The sequence below is a fragment of the Panthera pardus genome, unplaced genomic scaffold, assembly GCF_024362965.1.
Source record: "Panthera pardus isolate Hobbes unplaced genomic scaffold, ASM2436296v1 HiC_scaffold_6, whole genome shotgun sequence".
Classification (NCBI taxonomy): domain Eukaryota; kingdom Metazoa; phylum Chordata; class Mammalia; order Carnivora; family Felidae; genus Panthera; species Panthera pardus.
In genome coordinates, this window is record NW_026526991.1 from 28,880,831 (window position 1) to 28,906,157 (window position 25,327).

The following is a 25,327-nucleotide window of genomic DNA, read 5'->3' on the forward strand; positions in this document are numbered from 1 at the left end:
CAGTCCCGGGAGGGAGAGAGAGGCAGCTGTGTGAGATCAAGGCATTTGGTCAGACTACAGCTGCGATGTGTTCTCCCCTGCAAGATCATCTTGGCTCCAGAGGACAGGCTGAGAATAGGTTACCGGAATATCAACTCTCTGAGCAAAAGAAATGCAGGGGACCCTCTAATCTTAACTTTTCTCCTTCAGAGAATAGCAAAGAGATTATATATTTCCTTGAAAATAAGGATAAAGGAGAATTAATCCACTTTTCATTCCAGTCTCAATAAAAGGAGAAAGCCCTGAAGCAACTACACTATAACAGTCAAGGTTCAATTAATCCTTGACTTAGTTGGCGGATTGCTTTCCTGTAGCTTGTCTACTTCTGTGCTTTCACTGTAATCTATATTTTCCTTGATTATTCTTATATATTTATATATGTATAAATTATATATAACATATATATAGTAGTTATTCAGTATATTTTATTTATTTACTGAAACATTTCCTTCCAATACCCTAAGGAAAGTATAGTGATAACTTACTTTGTATACCCTGTACTCAACAAAATGCCTTATACTTGTTAGGCTCTCAAACATCAATAATTGCCTGACGAATGAATAAGTGAATATATGCATGACCTAGTGCTTGGATGAGTGCATAATTCTACAATATTCTTGATTCTATCAAGCTGGAAAAAGGAGAAAACATGGCTGACTAGGAGTCCTGGAGCTGTGGTGCACAGCATTTTTGTTTTTTGGTTGTTGTTTTGTTTGTTTGTTTGTTTGAGGATGGCCATAGAATCAGGAAGCTTAAACCTTCCTTGAGTTTATCTGAAAAGAGAATCAAATTAAAGGGGGAATCTCCTATTTCTGAAACCCAATGCAACTGCCATCACAATCAAATTGCTGTTTTTAAGAGGGGAATCAGGGAACATGTATGCCTTGAACAGAAAGGTTTTTGGTGGAACTGAGACTCCAACCTGTTGTATCTGTCATGTGCCAAAACTGAAGTGTATCACTATTGTCTTCATTATTAAATTGAAGACAGCATTATTAAAAAATATTGTTGGCAGTCAACAAGAATAAATTGTGGAGTTTGGACCCCTGCCACAGAACGGGGGGGGGGGGGGGGGGTGGAAAGCATGATGTCTTAGGGCAACCTGGCCTTTGTCCAACATGCAGTTTACCAGATTGCTGACATTTGCTAAAGAACCATGCTATTCATCACTGGGGCAACTAGAAAAAAAAAAGTACAATTTGTCATTAGCCTTCATTTCAGAAATGATTTTCTGGTAATATCTTAAGTAGAATCTTATTTACTTTAACAAATAGCCCTATTTTAACGAAGATAAAGTTCCTTTTACAGAATTTGGGAGAACAAATAAATAATTCAGACTAGCCTTAGAAACAATTGCATTTCAATGGAAAATTTAGAATCACATTAAAGGAAGCTCATTGAAAAATAATTGAATGGAGAGAACCACTCTGTTCATGTTACTATTATTGAATAAATACTATCTCAAAACTTGACCACGTAAAAAGTAATTTTGCTTCGCTCATTATTTAAGGACAGGAGATTTGACTTGGGGTCTCTCTTGCATTTCAGACAGGTGTTGGCTGGGGCCGGGGCCATGGGGAGTCTAGCACACCCAAAACAGCTCACTCATAACTGGCAATTGTTGCTGCTGTTGCCTATGAGCCCAGCTGTTCTGTCATCTGGAGGGCTTCAGATGGCCCCTGCAGCAGGGTGGTCTCAGCTTAGACAGGCTTTTTACATGGCCCCTGGCTGCTCCCAGAACAAGCTTCCCAGAAGAACTGGGTAGCAGCTGTACAACCTTTTTTGACCTGGCCTCAAAAGTCACACCGTGTCTCCTCCGGCCCATTCCATTAGGTCATAGAGACATTGTAAGGCCAGCCCAGGTTTGAAAGGAGGGGGATTTGACTTCATCTTTTTATTGTTATTGAATAAGAGCATATGAGATGGGAGATATAATTAATGTCATCTTTGGAAACTGTGACCTTCTACACGCTCACTTGGATTTATATATGTTTCTAATGAGAAACATAGGCATAAGTTATGTATTCTATGTGGAAACTCCACAGATATTACATGTCCCTGTGAAGGTCATTATTTAACTACGTAAGAGGTCAAGTCAATGATAATGAAAATTAATTGACAAGTTTACTTCATAGTTACTGAAACTTTCTACTTGAGTTTAAGAAAGGCATTGAATCATATCTTCATAGCTTTTTTTCCTTGTAGAAGTATCTTTTTTAATAAAATTTAATAAAATTTAATAAAATAAAAAATAAAATTTATTCATTTTTTAGAGAGACAGAGAAAGTGGGGGGGGGGCAGAGAGAGAGACAGAGAGAGAGAAAGAGAATCCCAAGCAGACTCCATGCTGTCAAAACAGTGCCCAACATGGGGCTTGATCCCTTGAACTATGAGATCATGACCTGAGCCAAAACAGGAGTCGGGCGCTTAACTGACTGAACCCCTCAGCACCCCTGTAGAATATCTTTTTTGAAGCAAGTTTTACCTTGAAAATTGGTATTTCATTTAAAATGCCTAAAAAGTTAGAGAGGGAGGGAGCCAAAACGTAAGAGACTCTTAAAAACTGAGAACAAACTGAGAGTTGACAGTGGGTGGGGGGGAGTGGGTGATGGGCATTGAGGAGGGCACCTGTTGGGATGAGCCCTGGGTGTTGTATGGAAACCAATTTGACAATAAATTTTATATGAGAATAAAATAAAATAAAATAAAATAAAATAAAATAAAATAAAATGCTTAACATCTTACTTTCCATATAGTTTTAGGAATTAATATAAAATTCATCAGTATCAGTAGGAATGGTTTAGTTAAAATCATAGATGGTTAATAAAATCATATATAAAGACAGAATTTGAGGGTTTTTTTTAATTTAAAAGCTTGAGATAAAAATATACTTAAGATTGAACAACTGTCTGCTTGTATGCTATCTGAAGATTAGTTTTAGTTCAAGTAAACAATTTTTAACTAAAATAAAGTTTTTTAATCACCTCAAAATAATCTTTAGCTTTAGGATTTCCACCCTAGTCTACTTCATGCTCAGCGTTTTAAGATCAAGAAGCGTTATATACGTGAATATAATGAGTTAAAGGTCCCAGTTATCTCTGGTTGGCATCCGAGTTGATGTTAAGACGAAGTCACTCTGACTCTAAAGATGATAATGTTGACCAAAACAAATAGCCCAATGCAAAAATGACTGAAATTTTCCGAATTTGCCAAAGGAGTATAGCATTTGCCACTATTAAAATCTAGTTAAATGGACCAGCAACAGCTTTGGGGAGGCCGAGTTAGTTGTTGGGGAACATGTGCTTCCTGAAATGAGGAGATACCAGCAAAAGGCAGGGCTTTGTAGACAAGCTCTCTAGAGACCTTGAGCATCAAAGACCGTGAACATCTTTAGAGACTTTGAACGTCATGGGAGCAAGGATGAATGCAACAAGACCACACAGGGTTTGGTGAGAAGAGCCAACCCAGGAGTCAGAACTATAAATGAAAAATGTGTGTGTGACACATAGGCAGAGCGGATGTCAGCTTCCAGGATAATACGTGTTATCATTGTATTGATTACAGGGAAAAACCCCTGAAAAACAGTCACTTTGCCACAGATTTACAGACTAATAATCAGCAAGATAATCGGAGCGGCACCCTTTTGTCTCCTTATTGAAAATACTTGTAGGTACCAGTAATTGAGGCCCTACTCTGCCAGATGGTAAGAAATTATGTTGTAGGACAATTTAGTGAATCCTCACAAAACTTCTTTGAAAGCTGCAAGAAAACTGAGGCATAGACAGCTTAAGCAACTTACCCAAGGATGTTAAGGATCAAAAAAGAGGAACCAGGATTAAAATTCAAATAATAGTCTTATTTAAAAGGTTATAGGAGGGGTGCCTGGATGGCTCAGTCAGTTAAGCGTCCGACTTCAGCTCAGGTCACGATCTTGCGGCCCGTGAGTTCGAGCCCCGCGTCGGGCTCTGGGCTGATGGCTCAGAGCCTGGAGCCTGCTTCCGATTCTGTGTCTCCCTCTGTCTGACCCTTCCCCGTTCATGCTCTGTCTCTCTCTGTCTCAAAAAATAAATAAACGTTAAAAAAATAAATAAAATTAAAAATGTTTAAAAAAAATAAATAAAAGGTTATAGGAAGATTTTTAAATATACAAAATCTGCAAAATAAGAGACACTTGTACATTCGTCACCAAGCTTCAACAACTGTCAACTAATGCCTGTATTTTTCTACGTATCTCCACCCACCTTCCCCCTTCCATATTATTTTTTTTAATTTTTTAATTTTTAATTTTTAAAAATTTATTCATTTTTGAGACAGAGAGAGACAGAGTGCGAGCTGGGGAGGAACAGAGAGAGAGAGGGAGACACAGAATCTGAAGCAGGCTGCAGGCTCTGAGCGGTCAGCATGGAGCCCGATGCGGGGCTCGAACCCACTGACTGGGAGATCATGACCTGAGCTGAAGTTGGATGCTTAACTGACTGAGCCACCCAGGCGCCTCTGCCTTCCATGTTATTTTAAAGCAAATTTCAGTTGTCCTGTCATTTTATCCAACAATGTGTTGGTATGTTTCTCTGAAAGATTAAAGCTCTTAATTCATACAATCACGACAACCAGATCACATCTAAAATTTAAGATCATTTCTTAATATCATCTGAGATTCATTCAGGGTGCACATTTTCAACCATCTCGTAAATACTACGAATGTTTAATTTTACAGTTTGTGTGAATTAGGATCCAAATGAAGTACATACACTGCAATTATTTAAATAGCTTTAAAGTCTTGTAAACTATAAATGATTGAAAAACAAGCCTTTCTTTACTTTCCCCTGCGGTTTATCTGTTGAGGAAATAGGGATTTTGTTGAATCTGTTTATTTTTGTTTACGTTTTTATTTTGATTCTAGTGAGTTAACATACAATGTTATATTAATTTCAGGCATACAATATAGGAATTCAACAGTTCCACACATCACCCTGTGCTCATCAAGACAACTGCACTTCTTAATCTCCATCTCATTTAACCCATCCCCCCACTCCCCTCCCCTCTGGTAACCATCAGTATGTTTTCTGTAATTAAGAATTTGTTTATTTCTCTCTCACTTGCTCTCTCTCTCATTTTTGTTCCCTTTTGCTTATTTGTTTCTTAAATTCCACATATGAGTGAAATCATATAGTATTTGTTTTTCTCCGACTGAATTATTTTATTTAGCAATATACTCTCTAGATCCATCCATGCCATGTCAAATGACAAGATTTAATTCCTTCTTATGGCTGGATAATATTCCTTTGTGTGTGTGTGTGCATGTGTGTGTGTGTGTGTGTGTGTGTGTGTGTATACACCACATCTTTTTTATTCATTAATCACTGGGCACTTGGTCTCCTTCCATATCTTGGCCATTGTAAATAATGTTGCTATAAACCCAGGAGTGCATGCTTCCCTTGAATTAGTGTTCTTGTATTCTTTGGGTAATTACCCAGTAGTGTGACTGCTGGATCCTAAGGTAGTTCCATTTTTAACGTTTTAAGGAACCTCCATACTGTCTTCCACACTGGCTGTACCAGTTTGCATTCCCACGAACAGTCCTTGAGGGTTCCTTTTTCTTCACATTCTCACCAATGCTGGTTGTTTCTTGTGTTATGGATGTTAGCCATTGTAACAGGTGTGAGGTGATACCTCATTGGAGTTTTGATCTGTATTTCTTTGATAATGGGGGATGTTGAGCTTCTTTTCATGTATCTGCTGGCCATCTGTATGCTTCCTTTGGAGAAATGTCTGTTCATGTCTTCTGCCCATTTTTTAATTGACATTGTTGAATCCATTTCTTTAATAGACTTAAGCATATACCTTTGACTTCTATATCTCTTGTAAATTGGGAGTTACATCTACAGGCTTAATCAGATTCAGTGTTCATTATTTGCTTGATTGTTTTTGATAATACTTATCTATAAGTGAGGGTCTGTTCCTCCATCCAAGGGTTTACAATTGATCTCTTCCCATGAGAAATATATGTCATACAAAGAAACTGTTACCATTGTATCAGTTACCACGTGGGACAGAAAAGGTGATATACTTCAAACATATGTGAACAAAGGTTCCTCACAAATATGTCATAGACACAGAAGAAATTGAGAGCAGTTTTCAGGTGCAGATAATGGGGACAGCATATTTGATGGTAGTGTTCATTACTAAAATGTTTCTAGCTAAACCAAGAATCAGAAAGAAAATTCTGATTATTATAGCCAGTTGTATTCTAGTACTTCTGAGGAAAAGTAAGAACCGTTATGAAAGCAAGATGCGAAGAGATGATTGTAACAAAACATAGCAGAAAAGATCTTGAAGTCATGACCATGAACATTTCACCAAGGATAGCAGGACAGATAATGATTTTCCAACTAATCAATCGACAAGTCACCTTTATGTGTAAAGCAGTAAGACCACAGCTCTCATGAAATATAGTCATTTGTTCCTGCTTGCCCAGAATTTACAGAAAAGAAAGAAAACTGAAGTGCAGGACAATACCTCATGAGATTATATATAAGGAGTTGGTGGCAGAGGGGTCACTGTTATCTGGTGTGGTTAGGATGAATATTATAGAGGAGGGGGTGAAGGGCACACTTTAAGGGGTTATTAGAATGAAGCTAGAAGGACTTGAGTGGGTGGAATATTCCATAAAACATAAATTGTAAATAAAAACAAGTATTTAAGAATCAGCACAGTATGTTTAAGGAACAGTGTAGATCAGCATCTTTTAAAAAAAATATGTGCCGTGTTTACATACATCTATGGCACATCGGGTAGATCTAGAGTGAGGACTCATGTCACCTTGTTCTTGGTTTAGGTTAAACATGAGATGCCTTAGAGAAGCCATATAACTCCATTAAATTTAAATTACCTATAAAAGAGAGCCTCGGTCTATATTAGAAGTCTCCTAATTTCTGGGACAAGTGAAGTTTTGAATGTTGAACAAGTTGATTTCTTATAAGATCAAAACCAAATGCAACAAAGTAACAACAACCTGCCGTCTGCTATCAGAATTATTTTTTTAAGAAGGTATATTTGAAATGGAGGCAGATGCTCGTCTCAGAAATGTGTGTGTGTGTTTGTGTATATGTGGGTGTGGGTGTGTAATTTACATTAAAAACACACTCAGTTGCACTTATTTTTGTCGAATTTTGTTTGATGTAGACTGGTAGGAATCTCATTGTAGTGTCTCCCTGATCAGCATTTGGGAATCATAGACAAGCTGTTACTTAATGGTCCTTTCCTTTGTGACATTTTAAGAAATCATAACTGGGATAATGTCCCCATTGTACTCTGCCTTTAGTTGTTGAGCAAGTTCAATGCCCTGTCTAGACCTTAAATGTACAACATGTGATTGCATCTGACATCAGAATGGTTCTGGGGTGCCTGCGTGGCTCAGTCTGTTGAGCATCAGACTTCAGCTCAGGTCATGATCCCCGGTTCATGGGTTTGAGCCCCATGTCAGGCTCTGGGCTGACAGCTCCCTCTCTCTCTGCCCCTCCCCTGCTCATGCTCTGTCTCTCTCTCTTCCTTTCAAAACTAAATAAACATTAAAAATTTTTTCTAAAAAAAATAGCTCTTGTTGGGGATACAGGAAAATTGTGTTCTAGTCTGCACTTTGACCCTCTTATGTGAGTTGCTCACGGCATGAAGCCTTTTCTAAAAATCATCTGGAAAAGTAAAATCACCCTACAGCCTTACCTATCTTGCCAGATTGATGTAAGTTAAATAAGATAACATATTTTCAGTTTTTATAAACTATAAAGCGACATCAGTAGAAAGCTTTAATAAAAATACTGCTCTATAAATCCTCCAAATAGATATAAATTTACTAGTAGCTCAGAGTAGATGGTAGGGTTATGATTTTAATCGAGAAAATGACTTTCTAAGCACTAAAATGCAAAAATCACAAGCCTGAAGATTTTTTGACATTAAATCTTCAGAAAAATGACGTATATAATTCACCTCAAGCAGTTCCTAAAATTCCAGGACAAAATAATCAAAATTGTTAGCCAAATGATATATCAAAAATGATATATCATTTTTTCCCTCTCCACATCTGACATTTATCTGCACTTTGGCATTAAACAAATGTTAAGAGAGTCACTAGGATTTAAGTTCAATAATATGTAAAAGTAAGCATAAGTGGAGATTAAAACTTTGACAGAGAAGCCCACAGACTAATAATGAAATGTAGATGGGAACTTTTTTCCAAAGGAAAGGAAATGTGTCTTTTCTTGGTTGGAGAACACTAATTATCAATGATTTGGCAGAAGCCTGCCACTCCTAATTGCATGAAATTATCAATCTGACATTTCTGAAAATGGCAGCAATCATGACTGCATAGAGCAGTTAAATATCCTCCTACAAGATAGCTGTTCATCGCTGAAAACACTTCACTCTTGTTTCTTCTCTGTGAACTGTTTCTGTAGTGAGTTCTTGGAATATATTTGTACATGTTTAGCATCGCCTGCATTTCGCTATTTAAATTTATAACGATAGTTGATCTCTGATAATGTGACAATGTGAGTAAAAAATTATTTGCAGAGAACATAGAAGGTAGGTGATTTCAGGAATATTCTCTGCAATTTTCATGGAAGACACGAATATAGCACTATGACTGCAATGGTAATTCCACAGTCTGTACTCCCGTAAAATTCAAAATTGGAAAGATACCTTTGCAACATAGCAGTTGTAGTCCCTGTAGAAATTTTCTTTGTAATGGAAAACATTGAATCATATGTTCTGTGGGGATGTGGACAATTTCTGTCTTGTTCCTGCTGTGTCCCCCGGGCCTAATAAATTGATGGTGTCTAGGAAGTATTCCGTAAAGCTTTGTTGAATGAATGAAAGAATTCAAGTTTCAGATATGATGGAGAGGTTAAACAACTTTTCTGGTTTATGTGATACAACCTAAAATACAGAAATGATCACATGAATTTGAGTCAATAGAATATCACATTTTTGCTTAATGACCTACACCAATATGAAACAAAGCCAATGGAAGAGAGAGAGGTATTTTAATTTTTTTAATCTTAATTATTTTTGAGACACACAGAGAGAGACAGAGTTTGAGCGGGGGAGGAGCAGAGAGAGAGGGAGACACAGAATTCAAAACAGGCTCTAGGCTCTGAGCTGTCAGCACAGAGCCTGATGCGGGGCTCAAACTCCCGAACCGCACGAGATTGACGCTTAACCAACTGAGCCACCAGACGCCCCAAGAGAGGCATTTTAAATGTAGATCTGTGGCAATGTCATGTTAGGTCTAAAGGGTCTTTGATGATTTGGCTGAAGCTCTTCTCTACTCATGGTATATTTATGCAGAAAGTATAGATTTAGAGGTCGCTTGCACTTAACATTTATCAAAGGAATTGATTGTTAAAACAAGAACAGTGAGGTAAAACAATGTGCACTGAGAAAGTTGAGCCACTCTCTTACAAAATATAAATTTTACTTTTATTCAGAAAAGTAATTACATGGGGAAGATGATGTGTTTATTTATACTTGAATATACATATATGTAACCTTTATATATATATGTATCCTTTGTATACATCCTTTGACTTCTTTGGGAAAAATAAAGCAGATATTTTAAACTACAATCGGTATAATTCCTAGAAGAAGAAAATTATGGTACTGGTAAAATTTTCATTGTAACACTGATTTCTTTGCAAACACATCCCTTGTGATTGTGTAGTCATGTGCCCCTTTTACTGACTATACGTCACTTTTACTCTCATGCAAGGTTTGGAAAAAGTGCCAAAAGAGCTCCCTCCTGACACTACGCTGCTGGACTTGCAAAACAACAAGATAACCGAAATCAAAGATGGAGACTTCAAGAACCTGAAGAACCTTCATGTAAGGATTCTTTGTGTATTTGTTTGTTGGTTGGTTTGTGAGTTGTAACAAGATCTGACTCAGAGGATTTTTCAAAACAAAACTTAGGTAAGGCCTGGGGTACTATATGGTAATAAATCAACACATAAGTGTTGATTAAATTCTCTGTTTAGGGAGCGAGAGGGGCGCAAAGCATCGTATTCATTAACCCCTAAAAGTCAGCCAGTTTTCTTGCATATACCCCATATATCTTTAGTATTTGCTTCCTAAAAATACATATATCTTAATCTTCTCTTATGTTTCATGAATAAAAGTCTTTATCTCCCCAGTTAGATAGTACTTCATTAGGCGAACAAAATGGACTACTGATCTTAGCATTCATTTATTTCTTTTTGTTTTCTTTCATTCATTTTCTAAGAGGTGCAAGTGTTTTAAAGGCTCAAAGATTGGCACCAATAGAAAAAGGGATAAACATCCATGTTTTACTTAGTAAATATAATTCTATCTCCAAACATCTATATCTATATATCTAGATCTTGCTTTGTATGCAGGAGTATGCATGCTTCATTCTTGTCTGTATCTGTGCTTTTATTGTCATTATTATAGTGTCACACATCCAGTGTACCGGATAGGATTCCAGCAGAAAATTAATGGCACTCTCAAAAGGGTTCACAGAGAAGGCTTTACTGAAGGGACTATTTACAAAGGGATATAGGAGCCAACAAAGCGTTATGAAGTATGCAAGCCCACTTTGAGAGAAGTGGGGAACTGTATTCCCACCTCCTGATTTCCTGTCAGTGTCTCCTATGGATGAACCTAATGAGAGGTCAGAGGTTAGGGTCATCTGGGTTAGGCAGTTTCCAAGTTCACTTCCCAGGACATAGAGGAAGGTCACATAGAACAAAGAATGAGTATAACTGTAGTTGGGAGAAAGTACGTTATAAATGGAGAAAGACCAACCCAATCAAATAGGGTTAAGTATTGCTAAGGCAGCCTTCTGTAAGAGAAAGGGCATTGCCTTTTCAGGTAGGTCATCAGAATCCCTATGAACTGTATTTTTAGTCCAGCTCTCTACCTGTGGGATGAGTAGAATGTAGTCTCCCCTCAGAATATCATTGCACGCTTATTATAAAGAAGCTGGGTTTCAATGTCCATAATAAATGCCAAACACCTCACTGTAGGCCCCTCTTGAAGTATTGAGTCTGGTCCTGGGCAAGACATTTTTAGAAGGGCATTAACCTTTAAGTATCTTCAGAATTATCATCATGGGGATAAAGAATCTGGAAATCATCTCTTATAGGCACAGTTGACAGAGATGCGGACATCTAAATTGAATGAAAAAAGGTCACGAGTGACATATATGAAGGGCCATATTGGAGAAGAGAAATTGAATTTACTTACTTCAACTACAAAGTGACAGAATTGTCCTATTGGCAACTGAGTGGAAATTTCAGGGGAGCAGAGTTTTGCTTAACATTAAAAATACAATGTAAAGCATTAGAATTTTCAGAAAAAAAAGGGAGAGAATTGCATAGTTATGAGATGTAGAGATAATGTTATGGGTACTAAGAAAGAGTCAAATCAGACATGTCCTACATCAGGTTACCAGTTAGTATTTGAGAGAATATTGGACAAAGGATCTAGAGGGTTAGCAGAATTTTGAAAGGAAGAGAAGAAAAGAGGTTTTCTGTGTGAAAGGACAGGCAAGGCAAAGAAAATAAGCAGATACAGGAGTTGGCTGGAGGGAAAGATACAGGCTGCAAAGAGTGAAGATAAGGCGTGAGCTAGAGATCTCAAATCTTGAAGCGATGGGATCCATTTCTACTGATAAGATACAGACCTGAGCCCCAACTCACGTTTTCTCTGCCTTCATGGTATGTTTTCACTTGGAGTGAGCTGATGGTGAAACCAACACAGTCTGTTAATGACTCTTCAAACTGTCATTGAATATGTTAGAAGATTAAGAAAAATTTAATGTTATTTCCAATGAGCTAAAATTTAAAGGCTTCATTTTATTTTTATAACTTCACCCTAAAGGTACTTTTTTAAGGAAGGAGAATTCTCTTACTCTAATCTCAAATTACTGTATGTTTAAGTATAATCTGAATAATTTGTTTGACCTCCTTATAGCCTTAAATAAGAGATATCTAGTTTCTGTGACACTCTCATTAAATCTGGCATTTGTAATAAGATGTTCTTTCTTTTCCACGTCTCCCTCTCAGTATGTTTTAGGCAACTACTATCTTGGAATCTCTTTCCTTCTACTTCAAAGTATACATTGAAGAGAGGAAGAGTTTATTAGAGCTTCCAACTGTTCAGGGAATGTTAACCAGCTATTTTTCTCTTACTCTTTCATTCATGATCATTTCTAAACTTGTTATTTTGCAAATAAACGTTATAATTTCAGCCAGGAAAGGCACGCTTGAATGAGAAGGAAGAAGAGAAATGAAAATTTAGCAAAGATTAAAATAGAAAGGATTTAACAGAAAGCTTCCTTTTTTCTCAATAATTTGATCAATTTAAACTCTGTGTCTCATAATGAGTAGTATATGCTGTGCAAGAGTAGTTTTATACTTATAGAAATGTAATATAATACTTTTCTATGTAATAGAAAAAACATAATTATTCTGTGAAATAATGGAAAATTAAGTATTACAATGCCAACTTTTCATATATTTCCTTTGAATAAATGCTTAATAAATCTAGTAAGGAAGTTCTTTTTAATTAAAAATAAAAAATTGTCAAAAGTTTCATAATAACAAACATTTGTGTAGCAATTACTACATACTAGGCTTAATACCTATATACAGTCACTTATGTAATTCTTACAACTCTTCTTATGAGGTAGACACTCTTGATAACTCCCTTATACAGATGAGGACACTCAGGCACAGAGAGGTTACTTATTCAGTTACTTGTTCCTAGTCACACAGCAAATAAGAGCCAAATCTTGGGATGCAAACTTGAGAGCATTCTGAATTGACTCTGTACGTTTATTGCCTATAAAAATGATAGTAACCATACAGTCCCTTAAAACGATACCTGGTACAGTATAAACCTGCATTAGTGGTTTTGGAGAAATAATACTAAGTCAGGCTTTAACATTTTTTTGTTTCAATTGTGTTGAAATATAATTGACACACAGCACTGTATAAGTTTAAGGTATACAGCATAATGACTTCATATATTGCAAAGTGATCACCACAATAAGTTTAGTTAATATCCTTCATCTTGAACAATGTGTGTGTGTGTGTGTGTGTGTTTGTGTGTGAAAAGAAAAAAAAATGTATTTTTCCTTGTGACCTTGCGAGGAGACCTTTTAAGACTTACTCTCTTAGCACCCTTCAAATATACCATACCCCAATGTTGGCTGCAGTCGTAATGTTGTACCTTACATCCCAGCCCTCATTTAACTGGAAGTTTGTAACTTTCGATCACCTTCTTGGATGAAGGTGGTGAAAATGCTTTTATTCTTTCTTCCACTCCATTTCCATTGCCTGTTTTCTTTTCATCTCCTCTACCATACCTCCCAGGCTAGATCCCTTTTTATTTAGTTACCAAGGAAAGGAAGTAGGTTGTGCTGATTTTTGAGGCTATGCTTCAATTTTAGTCTATGTGATGCTCAAGTCATTTCCTGCCCGCAAGCAGTAAGTTCTCTTCTCCTCTGACTTCTCTCACCTCTTAGCAAAGTCTTGATGAGTCGATTCTACTTGTCTTTCTCTTTTCTCTTCTTTCTTTCTTTCTTTCTTTCTTTCTTTCTTTCTTTCTTTCTTTCTTTCCTTTTTCTTTTCTTTCTGTTTTCACTCTTGTTTGCATTTATCTTTTGCAGAATTGACTCTGGGCCATAAGTTTTTGTTTCTTCAGTTTCTTCTGTGATATCTTTTTGTTCTGTGCATCCTCCTCTTCTGATTTAAGAGGAATCTGCTCTTTTACAGTAAGGATTATCTCAGGTAGGGGTTAATCCAACCATAAGCCCTATAAGTTTAACTCCTGCATCTTGGCTTTGTTCACTTGGATGTGCTCAATGACCAGAGAATCTACATCTAAACCCTTAAGTTCAGCTCTACTCTCTGCACTTTTTAAGCATATTCAGTAAAAACTCGGCACTCTTTCTGAGCCACCTGTGTCCAGCTTCACTCTCTGGCCTGGGCACAGCTACCAACTCCACGATCGTAGTGACAGGGTGGCACATGTGGCTTCTGCAAAGTGACATCCTTCAGATAATCGGTGGCTTTTCCTTGATGTCCTGGGAAATCTCACGTGCATTTTTAAAGTGAACACAAAGATTTGATTGTCTCGGCTTGCATGATTTTGTAGGATTTTCTGGATCAAGTGAGAGGTGAACCATTTTCAGAGATCATCTCAGGCTGTTTATGGGAAGAGGTTCCTTCTTTTCATTAGCTGATCTCCTGATGACTACCTGAGGTTCTGCTTTTGCTGGCCTTTGGCGTTAGCCAATGTAGTTAGTTTATTCCTATCTTACAATCTTGTCATTGCCTGTTATTTTATGAGTGTGCTTTCTTAAATAGGTATCAGTGTGCATGGAACTAACATCAGCCATCTTTACCAATACTGTATATACACAAATAACTTTGTTTTCGCTTGTGGATTTGTTTTCGGTGAAGTTCTAGCTCATATAGCTCTTAAAAGTTTACCTCATTATGACCGAAATTTTCATAGCTTATATTTATTTTTCAAATGTATTTTAATTTGAAAGCAGGTGTGATTTCCACTGGATTAAGACATTCAACCAGCAATGCCATTTGAAAAGTGCTTTGCAAAGAAGTCCATATGCATCACTGTGCTTTGACTCTCACAATAACCCCCTGTAGGTGCTATTATTATTCCCAGTGTACTGAAGAAATAATTGGGGCAAGTGTCCTACTGCCACTAAAACTTAACGGCGGATAGTACTATGGCGTGCTCACAGGTAGAGGTGTTATTTAATTATTACCTAGTGAACAAAGTAATATTTTATTGGCTGAAATAACAGGTAATGCATCATCAGGGTGATTCTGCATAATAGGTTTTGACATTTAACGTAAAAGAAGCAGATTTTCAGACCACGTTTAATACATTTACTGATGCCAAGCTTTCAGAGTTTTCTTCCATAGATGGCAATAGATGCTCTCCTCTTTCTTCATAATTAATTAAGCATCTGCCATGTTGGGTGTCTTTCAACGATGCAGCTCCTCTTAGACCGCTCTTCTAGTTCTGCTGTTACTAATTTCCTGGACATTTTGCTTGTAAATATTAATATCCTATGACTTGAACCATGGCGGGTGTTTGAATTTTTTGTAATATGCTTTGGGATTTCCTGGGATTTTGTTTTAACCAACCCATGCATCTTTTAGGATCAGTTAAAAGATTGTTACTTGTGATAAGGTTTAATTAGTCAAATAATGGGAACAACATGAGGATGTACATGGGTTAACCTACCAGCTGTTACCTTCAGAAAGTATTTCTGCATTTCTGATAGTGTAAGTTCTCATTGTTTTATTTTTTGTCCCCGTGCATTTTCATATATGCACAAAGTGAACTACAACTGAAAAGCAAGTTTCTCAGACCTGGATAAAATTATCCTGAATCCCATAGGATTAGTTGACAAGAAGACTTGGAATAATAAGAAGTATGGTTCTATAGACATACATATCATTGGAAAAGAAAGAAGTAGCCCCAAACTAAGTTTAGCAATAGCTATATGTGTAACAATAAGGAATGAGAAGTAATTTTCTTTTCTTTTTTTTTTTTTAATTTTTTTAAAAATTTTTTTTTAACGTTTATTTATTTTTGGGACAGAGAGAGACAGAGCATGAACGGGGGAGGGGCAGAGAGAGAGGGAGACACAGAATCGGAAGCAGGCTCCAGGCTCTGAGCCATCAGCCCAGAGCCCGACGCGGGGCTCGAACTCATGGACTGTGAGATCGTGACCTGAGCCTAAGTCGGACGCTCAACCGACTGAGCCACCCAGGCGCCCCAGAAGTAATTTTCTATATTAGGAGAAGGCAGGAACAAAAATTTAAGAATTACCAAAAATATTAACATACTTGACTATATAAAACCTTATATGTAAAAAGGACAAAAACAGAATAAAAAATATTAAGGCTCTGCATTTCATGTTAACTATATCTTTATTTTCTATAAACCAGTTATTAAATATATTAAAATGTAATAAAAATGAGAAGTATTGTGATCATGCAAATCTTTCTTTCCATAAAATACCGAACAAAAGGAAGTTGATTTTACCTTTCAAGTGACCAAGAAATCCAAAGAAATTACAGTGAGCTACAACATAATATACCAATTTGGCAAACTTTTGGGGAAAAGTTTTATCTAAATTTGTAAGGCTGCAAGAAAATTTTATGTCTTGCATTGCTGATGACAGGACAAATCAATGCCATCCTATTGCAGTGGAATCTGTGACAGCAGTCAATGAATATGGATTTTTAGGTTAAAAAGTTGACTGGGGGATGGATGCCTGTGGCATTGGCTTGTTTTCAGGCATTTTGGGTTACTCTCATAATTTCAATCTTTAGGAGTATTTACTGTTGAAAAATTAAGTGTCTCTGTATCTATATTATAATCTATATTTCATCACCTTAATTTCTGATGTTCAGATCCTCATTACACTTCTGAAATGAAAGAATCACATTTGGTTAATTCTTTTCTGATCTCTTGCAGTTTTGTAGATTTCTCTGTTAGTCTCATGAATGAAATAAATAAACTACACACCTATTATATATATGTTGTTTTTGTTCACTATCTACAGACGTTGATCCTTGTCAACAACAAAATTAGCAAAATCAGCCCTGGAGCATTTACACCTTTGTTGAAATTGGAACGACTTTATCTGTCCAAGAATCATCTGAAGGAATTGCCAGAAAAAATGCCCAAAACTCTTCAGGAGCTGCGTGCTCACGAGAATGAGATCACCAAAGTGCGAAAAGCTGTGTTCAATGGCCTGAACCAGATGATCGTCGTAGGTACAGATATTCTTATAACTCTAAGGCCAGGATTGAAGGTTCACCTTAAAAGATTCCAAGTAAGCTTTAGCTGCAGGAAGGGAAATTAGCTAGAACTGGCATGTCTTTAGCCTATACCAGGAACAGTAGCAAGACCAGCAGACATGAGATTTTGAATCTGTGCTTTACAATGTTTTTGTTCCTCAATCTTAAGGATCTGGGAGTGTGGAGAAAACTGTAGGCCCAAAGTCACCCTCGTGTATGGCCAAGATGCAATGGAATGGATGGAATTAAGTAATTAATTAGAGATGTGTGGGGGATACCTTTCCACTGTGGGGATTGTTTCTATTGTGAACATTCATAAATCATTTGTTTTAACAAATGTGTTCTAATCGTGATAACAAATGGTGATTTTATAATTGGATTACAAAATGCTAGTTTCAGATTATTTAGCATTGCAACTCATCTCAGGAAAGTAATAGCCCCACCATAAGTGTGACTTATAAACACTTGTGTTTGTTGATTTCCAGGCAAACCTATTGCTTTTACCACAAATCTTTGTGTTTTATTGTTATTGTTTGGTTTTTGTTTGTTTTAATGAGAGAAAATTTTACCTTAGTTTGCCATCCCTATGAAGAGCGTGTTCATTAATTTCTGTTTTGTTTTTCAGTCAAGCTGTTATTGACCCAAATTTCTCTTAAACTCCTTGTTGAAACAGACACGACTCTGATTTGCAATATCCTAATATTGTTCTCTAAGAACTTTGCACTTTTTGCATTTGTAGAACTGGGCACCAACCCACTGAAGAGCTCGGGAATTGAAAATGGAGCCTTCCAGGGAATGAAGAAGCTGTCCTACATCCGCATTGCCGACACCAATATAACCACCATCCCGCAAGGTGATAGAAAATTCTCCAAAGCAGTTTGAACATCCAAATATAACAACTTTAACATTCAAAAAAATTGTTTTGGAAATTTAAACGGTGACTGAAGCAGCCAACTTCCAGTAAATTGTCTTTACTGGACATTTCCAGTTATTTCCAGTAAATTGTCTACCCTTGTTTCTATTGAGCCTGGATGACCCCTGGGCCATTTAGACTCATTGTAGAGATGGCGAGACCTATAAAGTCTCTTCTAAGATATAACTTACACATAATGATTTCATGTTAAAGAATTGTGAGAGCACAGGGGAAAAAGTACAGTTATTTAAAGAATAGAATCCCTTGCTGGTGTTAAAGGAAAAAAGATACACGGGAACACCTCAGAAATTGAGCCAATTTTTACTTTGAGTCTCCAATCTTTTAGTGAATTCCTTTCCATCTTACTCTCTGAATAAGAGGATCCATAGTGGCCACTTATATAATAAGTCTTATATAATAGTGTTGTAGAGAATATGTATTTTGGTCTATTTGCTTGAGTTCAGTGTGTCCCTAACTGGCTCTAAGACCTTGGACAAGTTATTCAATATTTATGCCTTAACTTCTTTATTGGTAAAGTGGTAATAACACCAACATACAACTCATTAGATTGTCTAATGATTAAATAACTAATTAGAAAAATATCAGGCATGTAAGTAAATAAATAGTGGATTAATATTACCTTTCATTATTTGTAAAAATGTTTTAACACTCATTTTGCTTAGGCAAAGTACCAAACACTGGAGACAGGACAGTGAATAGGGTATACTGCCTGCCTTCATGGACCTTATTACCTAGAGCAAAGCCAGAAAATAAATAGCAATCACTACACAGCCATGGGGTTAAGGTCATTGTGCTAAGGGCTACCTGAGAGAGACACATAAGCCATAAAGAAAAGAAATCTAATCACCATAAAGAAATTCCTCTAATTTTCACATTTTACCTGGCCCAGGGTTTTAATCTTTCAAAAGCCCAGCTGTATTCTCCAAGTTTCCCCTCCATCTGGCCCTTTCTCAGCTTAGATATCTTGTTCTTGGACTGGGCACAAAATGTAGGTTCTTGCCCACAGAAAACAATTACCTTTTATTGTGCTTCCACAGAAACGTCAGCTCCTGTGAGTACATATTCCATAGAATGGTTTCTTACTACCCCTTGCTCTCTCCATAGTCTTTTTGCTACAGAAGATGTTTTTATGCCCATAACAGCAACTACTGATATAGATAGATAATAGATAGATAGATAGATAGATGATAGATACTCATTTATAGTTTATAAAGCACTTTCATATTGAGCCTCCAACTTGTTGCATGTAACGAGTGTCATTCTTTAAAAAAATATTTATTTGTTTTGAGAAAGAGAGTGTGAGAGTGTAAGACAGAGAGGGAGAGGGGCAGAGAGGATCCCAAGCAGGCTTCACGCTCAATGTGGGGCTCGATGCAGGGTTCATTCCCACGACTGTGAGATCATGACCTGAGTGGAAGTCAGATGCTCAACCGACTGAACCACCCAGGCACATCAGTTTTAGTAATATTTTAATTATTTAATTATATTTTTGTATAGAATATATACGCATACATTTTGCCTACGGCCATAGAGCTATAGAAGGCCAAATAAAAAAACTGGAACCAGTCTTTGATTTTGCTGTCCTTTTTTTTTTTTTTTTTTTTAAATTTTTTTTAATGTTTATTCATTTTTTTTATTTTTATTTATTTTTATTTTTTTTTATTTTTTAATATATGAAATTTACTGTCAAATTGGTTTCCATACAACACCCAGTGCTCATCCCAAAAGGTGCCCTCCTCAATACCCATCACCCACCCTGCCCTCCCTCCCACCCTGCCCTCCCTCCCACCCCCCATCAACCCTCAGTTTGTTCTCAGTTTTTAACAGTCTCTAATGCTTTGGCTCTCTCCCACTCTAACCTCTTTTTTTTTTTTTTTTTTTTTCCTTCCCCTCCCCCATGGGTTTCTGTTATGTTTCTCAGGATCCACCTAAGCCATACAGAGAAAGACAGGTGGATTTTGCTGTCCTTTTTAATGCATCCTCCAAAATATCTTTCAGTGACACATTTCATCACTTAGGGATCTATATTCCTCACATCTTCTCCCTATTCTATGTACTCTCTTCTCACCATTTCTAGCTTACTTTTATTTATTAAACACTTACTATAAAAATTACAGTAACTAAATTTTGTTCAGCCCTTATTTAGTAGCAGGTATTGTGCCAAATGCTTTTTGTGGATTTTTCTATATGAATCTCAAACCATTCCTCTCTAGGAATATTATCATGCCTGCTTAATAAATACGGAAAACCAAAGCTTAACGACATGAAGTAAATTGTGACCAAGGTCTTGGAGTTTGGAGGTGGCCAAGCTGGGACTGTGCTGTGCTGATGTCAGAGCCCATGTGCGTGACCACTGTATTCTGCTGCTTACCTAAGTCCTCTCTCTTATGCATATTTATGCTGATGAAATACATGAGTCTGCCTCTCTTAGGCTGGATTCTTACACCAGAACATCAGCTGCCTCTGGGAGGCTTAATGTCCACATTAATGGTCTACCATCACTGATGGAAACACAAGGCCGTGGAATGAAGTGATGAGTTATGGTTTCTCCACTTAGAAAACAGGAGTGAGAGGTCTGGCTCAGCCACTTAGTCTTTCTGTGACTTTAGGCTAATTATTGCACATCTCTAAAACCTCAGTTTTACTATCTACGGAGGTATTAGTGACACCTATCTTCTAGTATATTTGTGAGGATAGACACAAATAAGACTTGAATGTGCATGCATAGTACCTGGCCCAAGGTAAGCTCTCATATTTACCTTAAAAATGAAAAGGGAAAGCAACAAAAAAAGTAAGTAGAGTGTAGGTTCCTTAGCTAAGCGCTACAGTGGCAAAGATTAATGGTATTCTTTGTAAATTTGCCTCTCTCTATCTTATTGCAAAGTTTTCTTCCACAAACTTTCTCCTGGCTATACCTTAACTTTGGGGAAACTGACATTGCAAAAGGGAAGACACTTAGAACCTTGGTAAGAGTTATGGATGTGATGATAATTGTTGTTCTAGAGACACTACATTTTAATACTATCTTTTCATGGTGATAGGGAAGAAATGATGTGTATTCAATATGGTTTGTTATAAAGTCCCTCATTAATTACATATGGGAGTATTTTAAAAATCCACACTTGTGTATTCTAAAGAGACTTGAGTGGTTAGAATCCCTTCTTCCAAGAGTGACTGTGTTTTCATGATATTTAGTCATAAGAACTGTGCAATTGTGATTTTGTTACCGGACCCCGGAGACTAGGTTCTTGAGTCTCAGTGTCATAGAAATGAACACTGAAGTGAGGGGAAAGAGTGTGGGTGGAGTTTATTAGAGATAACTTGTGTACAAGGGAGCCGACAAGAAAGAGAACTGTTGCTCTCTGAAAGGGTATTGTGCAAGACTTGTAAAGGCATTTTTCCTAGGGGAGAGGGGCTAGGATTTGGGAAGCATTCTTCAATCCCACGGTCGTTATCTGCGGTCGTTAGTTTTCAGTGGACAAGAGACAATCCTAGAATGCCTTTATGGTTGACATTCTTTTAGGGCTCCTGGAAAATAGAAATACTTGTGCAAGCAGGCTTTAAATTGTTACTTCTAATTTTGCCCAGACAACCATTACTCGTAATGACTATTATCTCATTTGTTCGCTTTCCCAGAAGGAGGTATTTGTCTCTAAGTATATGGAAACTTTTAACCTTTGCCTCAGACCAGTGGCTTTATGGGAGTTAAGTCCCTCTTGCTTCTCTCATGCTGTCTCAACTTCATTTCATTCAGTTAAGAGCAACTATAGTTCAATTTAACTCCCTTTGACTGTCTGGGAACATTTTACCTTCCCTACTTAGCAGCTAGATAGTCTCCAAATTTGTAACTTTGAGTCTCTGTTTCTTCGTCTATGAACAGGGATTAACAAAAAATAGTTTGTAAACTGAAACAAGTAAATGAGCTAAATTAGGGAAAGTGCCACAGAGTTCACCACGTTTCAGACTTGCAGGGAGTAGAAATTCCTTCCTCAGCAGCTCCCACACAAAACATAGCACCATAGAGAAACTAATACTAAGGTCAAATCAAATATGGACTAAACTTTTACATTAAATAGACAGTACTGGGGCGCCTGAGTGGCGCAGTCGGTTAAGCGTCGGACTTCAGCCAGGTCACGATCTCGCGCAGCCAGGTCACGATCTCGCGGTCCGTGAGTTCGAGCCCCGCGTCAGGCTCTGGGCTGATGGCTCGGAGCCTGGAGCCTGTTTCCGATTCTGTGTCTCCCTCTCTCTCTGCCCCTCCCCCATTCATGCTCTGTCTCTCTCTGTCCCAAAAAGAAATTAAAAACGTTGAAAAAAAAATTAAAAAAAAAAATAGACAGTACTGATAGAATTCAGTGACAACGCAATGACAATTTCATGCCGAACATAACCTACAGTTTTCCAATTTTGTTCTTTATGGACAAATAACCGACACTCTCTGCTAAGCAGATGTTAGTTCTACATGTAACCAATTTGCTCTTTTCTTCGTGGTTGGTGCTATTCTTGTAAGTGGAACAATATGCCCTTTAAAAAGCTGTATAAAAGCATAATGCATCCTCAGATGGCAGGAGGAAATGAAAATAAAATATTTAAACTTTTATATTAATATTACTAAATTTTTAGAAGTCATAGCCTTTCAAGAAGCACTATCCAGAGGTTTTGTGGATACTTTGGATCTGAAATTATTTCCCCAGGTGTTCTACATATGGCAGGTCGCTTGATTATAGGCCTCCACATTCCTCTTGTGTAGGGGAACAGTCTTGATTTGAAAGGTCCAAGTAATCTTTAGCTCTTTGGACACATCCATGTTGCAGAGGAATTTGATGTTGGGTTTGTTTCTGCATTTGATTTATTTAAAAGTTTTCTTGTTTCTTTTTTTTATTTTTGAGAGACAGAGAGAGATAGAGCATGAGTGGGGGAGGGTCAGAGGGAAACACAGAATCCGAAGCAGGCTCCAGGCCCCGAGCTGTCAGCACAGAGCCCAACGTGGGGCTCGAACCCATGAAACCGTGAGATCATGACCTGAGCTGAAGTCAGACGCTTAAACCTCCTGAGCCACCCAGGCGTCCCATGTGTTTGATTTTTAATGCAGAAAAGCTGATTAAGACTGAAGCCAGCACAGTATATCAGCGTCAATTATTAATAATGCCCATGAATGAGATACTTAGTTAAATTTGCCTATAGGTTTAACTTATACATGATCTCTTTATTATAGCTCAAATGCTATAATAAAGCATATAATAAAGAGTTGTCATCTTTTATCCACGGTAGTGTTAACTTATTAGCAGAAGTGTAAGAAACTAATGAGATTCAGGGTTTGACCTCAGTTCTACAATTGTATCCTAAGAATTCCTGAGACAAAAATCTACTATGTGAGAAACCACAGTCCATGTTTTTGTTTAAAATCGAACTACGAGAAAAGGAAAAAGCCCCTGTACTACTTCTAGAAGTGTATATTGTTATGAAAGGGATGAAGAAAAAAGATAAAAATCAAAACCAATGAAAATGATGTAAAGCAAATCCTTTGACACTCTGTCTTTTAGAAAATTGGTGGCCTTTGTCTTCATTAAGTCTTTACATCCCATCATCACGTTTATCTGCTAATGTAACATTTTGTATTTCTGTATTCCAGGTCTTCCTCCTTCCCTTACTGAATTACATCTTGAAGGCAACAAAATCTCCAAAGTTGATGCAGCTAGCCTGAAAGGACTGAATAATTTGGCTAAGTAATAATATTCTTTCATAACCTTATGTCTGTAAAATGGCTTGATGTATAGGTGCCCACATGCCTAGAACTAGAAATGCCACGGGCAATTTCTGACCATACCATATTTTTTGCTGTTGGTCCCAACAATCTCAGACCTCAGCATGCTCAATTATTTCTTTAAAAAGCCATGAAATGGCATACTTAGCATAACCATGACATATCTCATGTACAATGTACCTGATTAAATCAACATGCTTATTCAGTAGGTTCTAACTTAGTTGAATTCAACAGAAGGTTGATTACATTATAACCCAGTGTTCAGAATTTGAAAATGCCTTACAATGAAAGCTACCAGGACATGGAAGTACTGGGCATCCCACACCATTGTATCCGGATGATTATGATGAGATTCTCATATCTCTATTCTCTGAAGAGTTTAAAATGTCTCTGGACATTTAATGTAGTCTTACAAAAGTCATTGGGTTGTGTGTGTGTGTGTGTGTGTGTGTGTGTGTGTGTTTCTGGGCCTTGTTAACTTTTTTTTTCCTGATAGATAATCATTAGTTCCTTTCCTGACTTCTACCCTAACTTTAATCTTTTTATGTTTGCAATCTGGTTAAGTAATAAAAAGAGGAGAAGGCTTGCAAACTATTTGCTTTATCTTCAAAAAACACTGTGCTCTTGAACTGTATTGCTGAATGTTCTTATGAAGGAGCGTAGTGTTATGCCAAATTGACTCACTTCTCTTTTTTTCTTTATAAATTTTATGGGAGACAAATAAAGTATATCATTTATCCTTGAGAAATAGCTAAGACAAGATGATATATAACACAGCTTTTCCCATTTCTGTGGGTATTCCCCAGTGAGCTGGTGGGTGGTGAGAGCTGAAGGTGAGCATATAGATGTGACTATAACACAGTGTATTACCCTAAGTCTCAGACGAGAAGAAATCTAAAGTCATTTTCATTACAGCCTCTAATATAGAAAATATATTTTGAAATAGCATTGTGCATCACTGACCTTTTTTTGTTGATTTGGTCCCTCTAGCTGCAGAAAAATGTAGGAAGATCAGTTGCATTGCCTATTGTATAGAACTGTCTTTAGGACAGCTGTTAGTGGTAGCAGTGGTTGAGATGTACAATAGTCTAATTCCAAATATGGTAAGCCCCTAATAATATCTGTGCCTTTTTAGAATAAAAGTTTATTTTATACTGAAAGTGGTATGGAATTTTTTTTTTTAACTCCATTCATTAAATTGGAGCAGATTGACCCATTGGCCAAGCAAATTTTTCCAATTCTTGAATTTATCAGACAAATTTCTTTTTGGAATCAAGTCCAGAAAAATATGTCTATGAAACCATCAAATCCTCATGTTGTTTACTCTTCGCTGATGTTGGGACATGAGAAGTATTTTGGTATTGAAAATCAAAACTGGGAAAAGAAGAAAAAAAAGCAGCCACTGATCTCAGAACGTTGTGGGGCAAATATTCCAATTAGTTATTAGGAACATGTGGGGAGAAATAGTATATGCCTCTCTCCAAAAATATAAGATGGTTTTGGGGCACACTTTCCTTTTTGTTATATATGTATACATATATCATCATCTCCCTTATTTGATGAAATACTCTTCAATGGAAGGAATCATTGTTTTTGAGCCATGTGCCCTCTGCCTTCATAAGGCTAGAATAATATCTTGAACATAGCAGGTCCTCAAAAATATTTATTGATTGAACATATAAATAAATCACCATAAAATTGAAGTTTCTTTGAATCAGTTATTAAGAA

At 37.0% G+C, this 25,327-nt stretch overlaps 1 protein-coding gene across 2 annotated transcripts in view; it reads left to right on the plus strand.

The window, feature by feature from the left end:
• The window catches only part of DCN (decorin), a 43,135-nt gene that overhangs the window by 9,549 nt on the left and 8,259 nt on the right, over positions 1–25,327 (plus strand). For both annotated transcript variants that reach the window (XM_019446416.2, XM_019446417.2), the window contains exons 3-6: positions 9,803–9,915; positions 16,664–16,877; positions 17,641–17,754; positions 23,468–23,561. In XM_019446416.2, the coding sequence (XP_019301961.1) occupies positions 9,803–9,915; positions 16,664–16,877; positions 17,641–17,754; positions 23,468–23,561 (535 nt within the window). The remainder of the gene's footprint in view (positions 1–9,802; positions 9,916–16,663; positions 16,878–17,640; positions 17,755–23,467; positions 23,562–25,327) is intronic.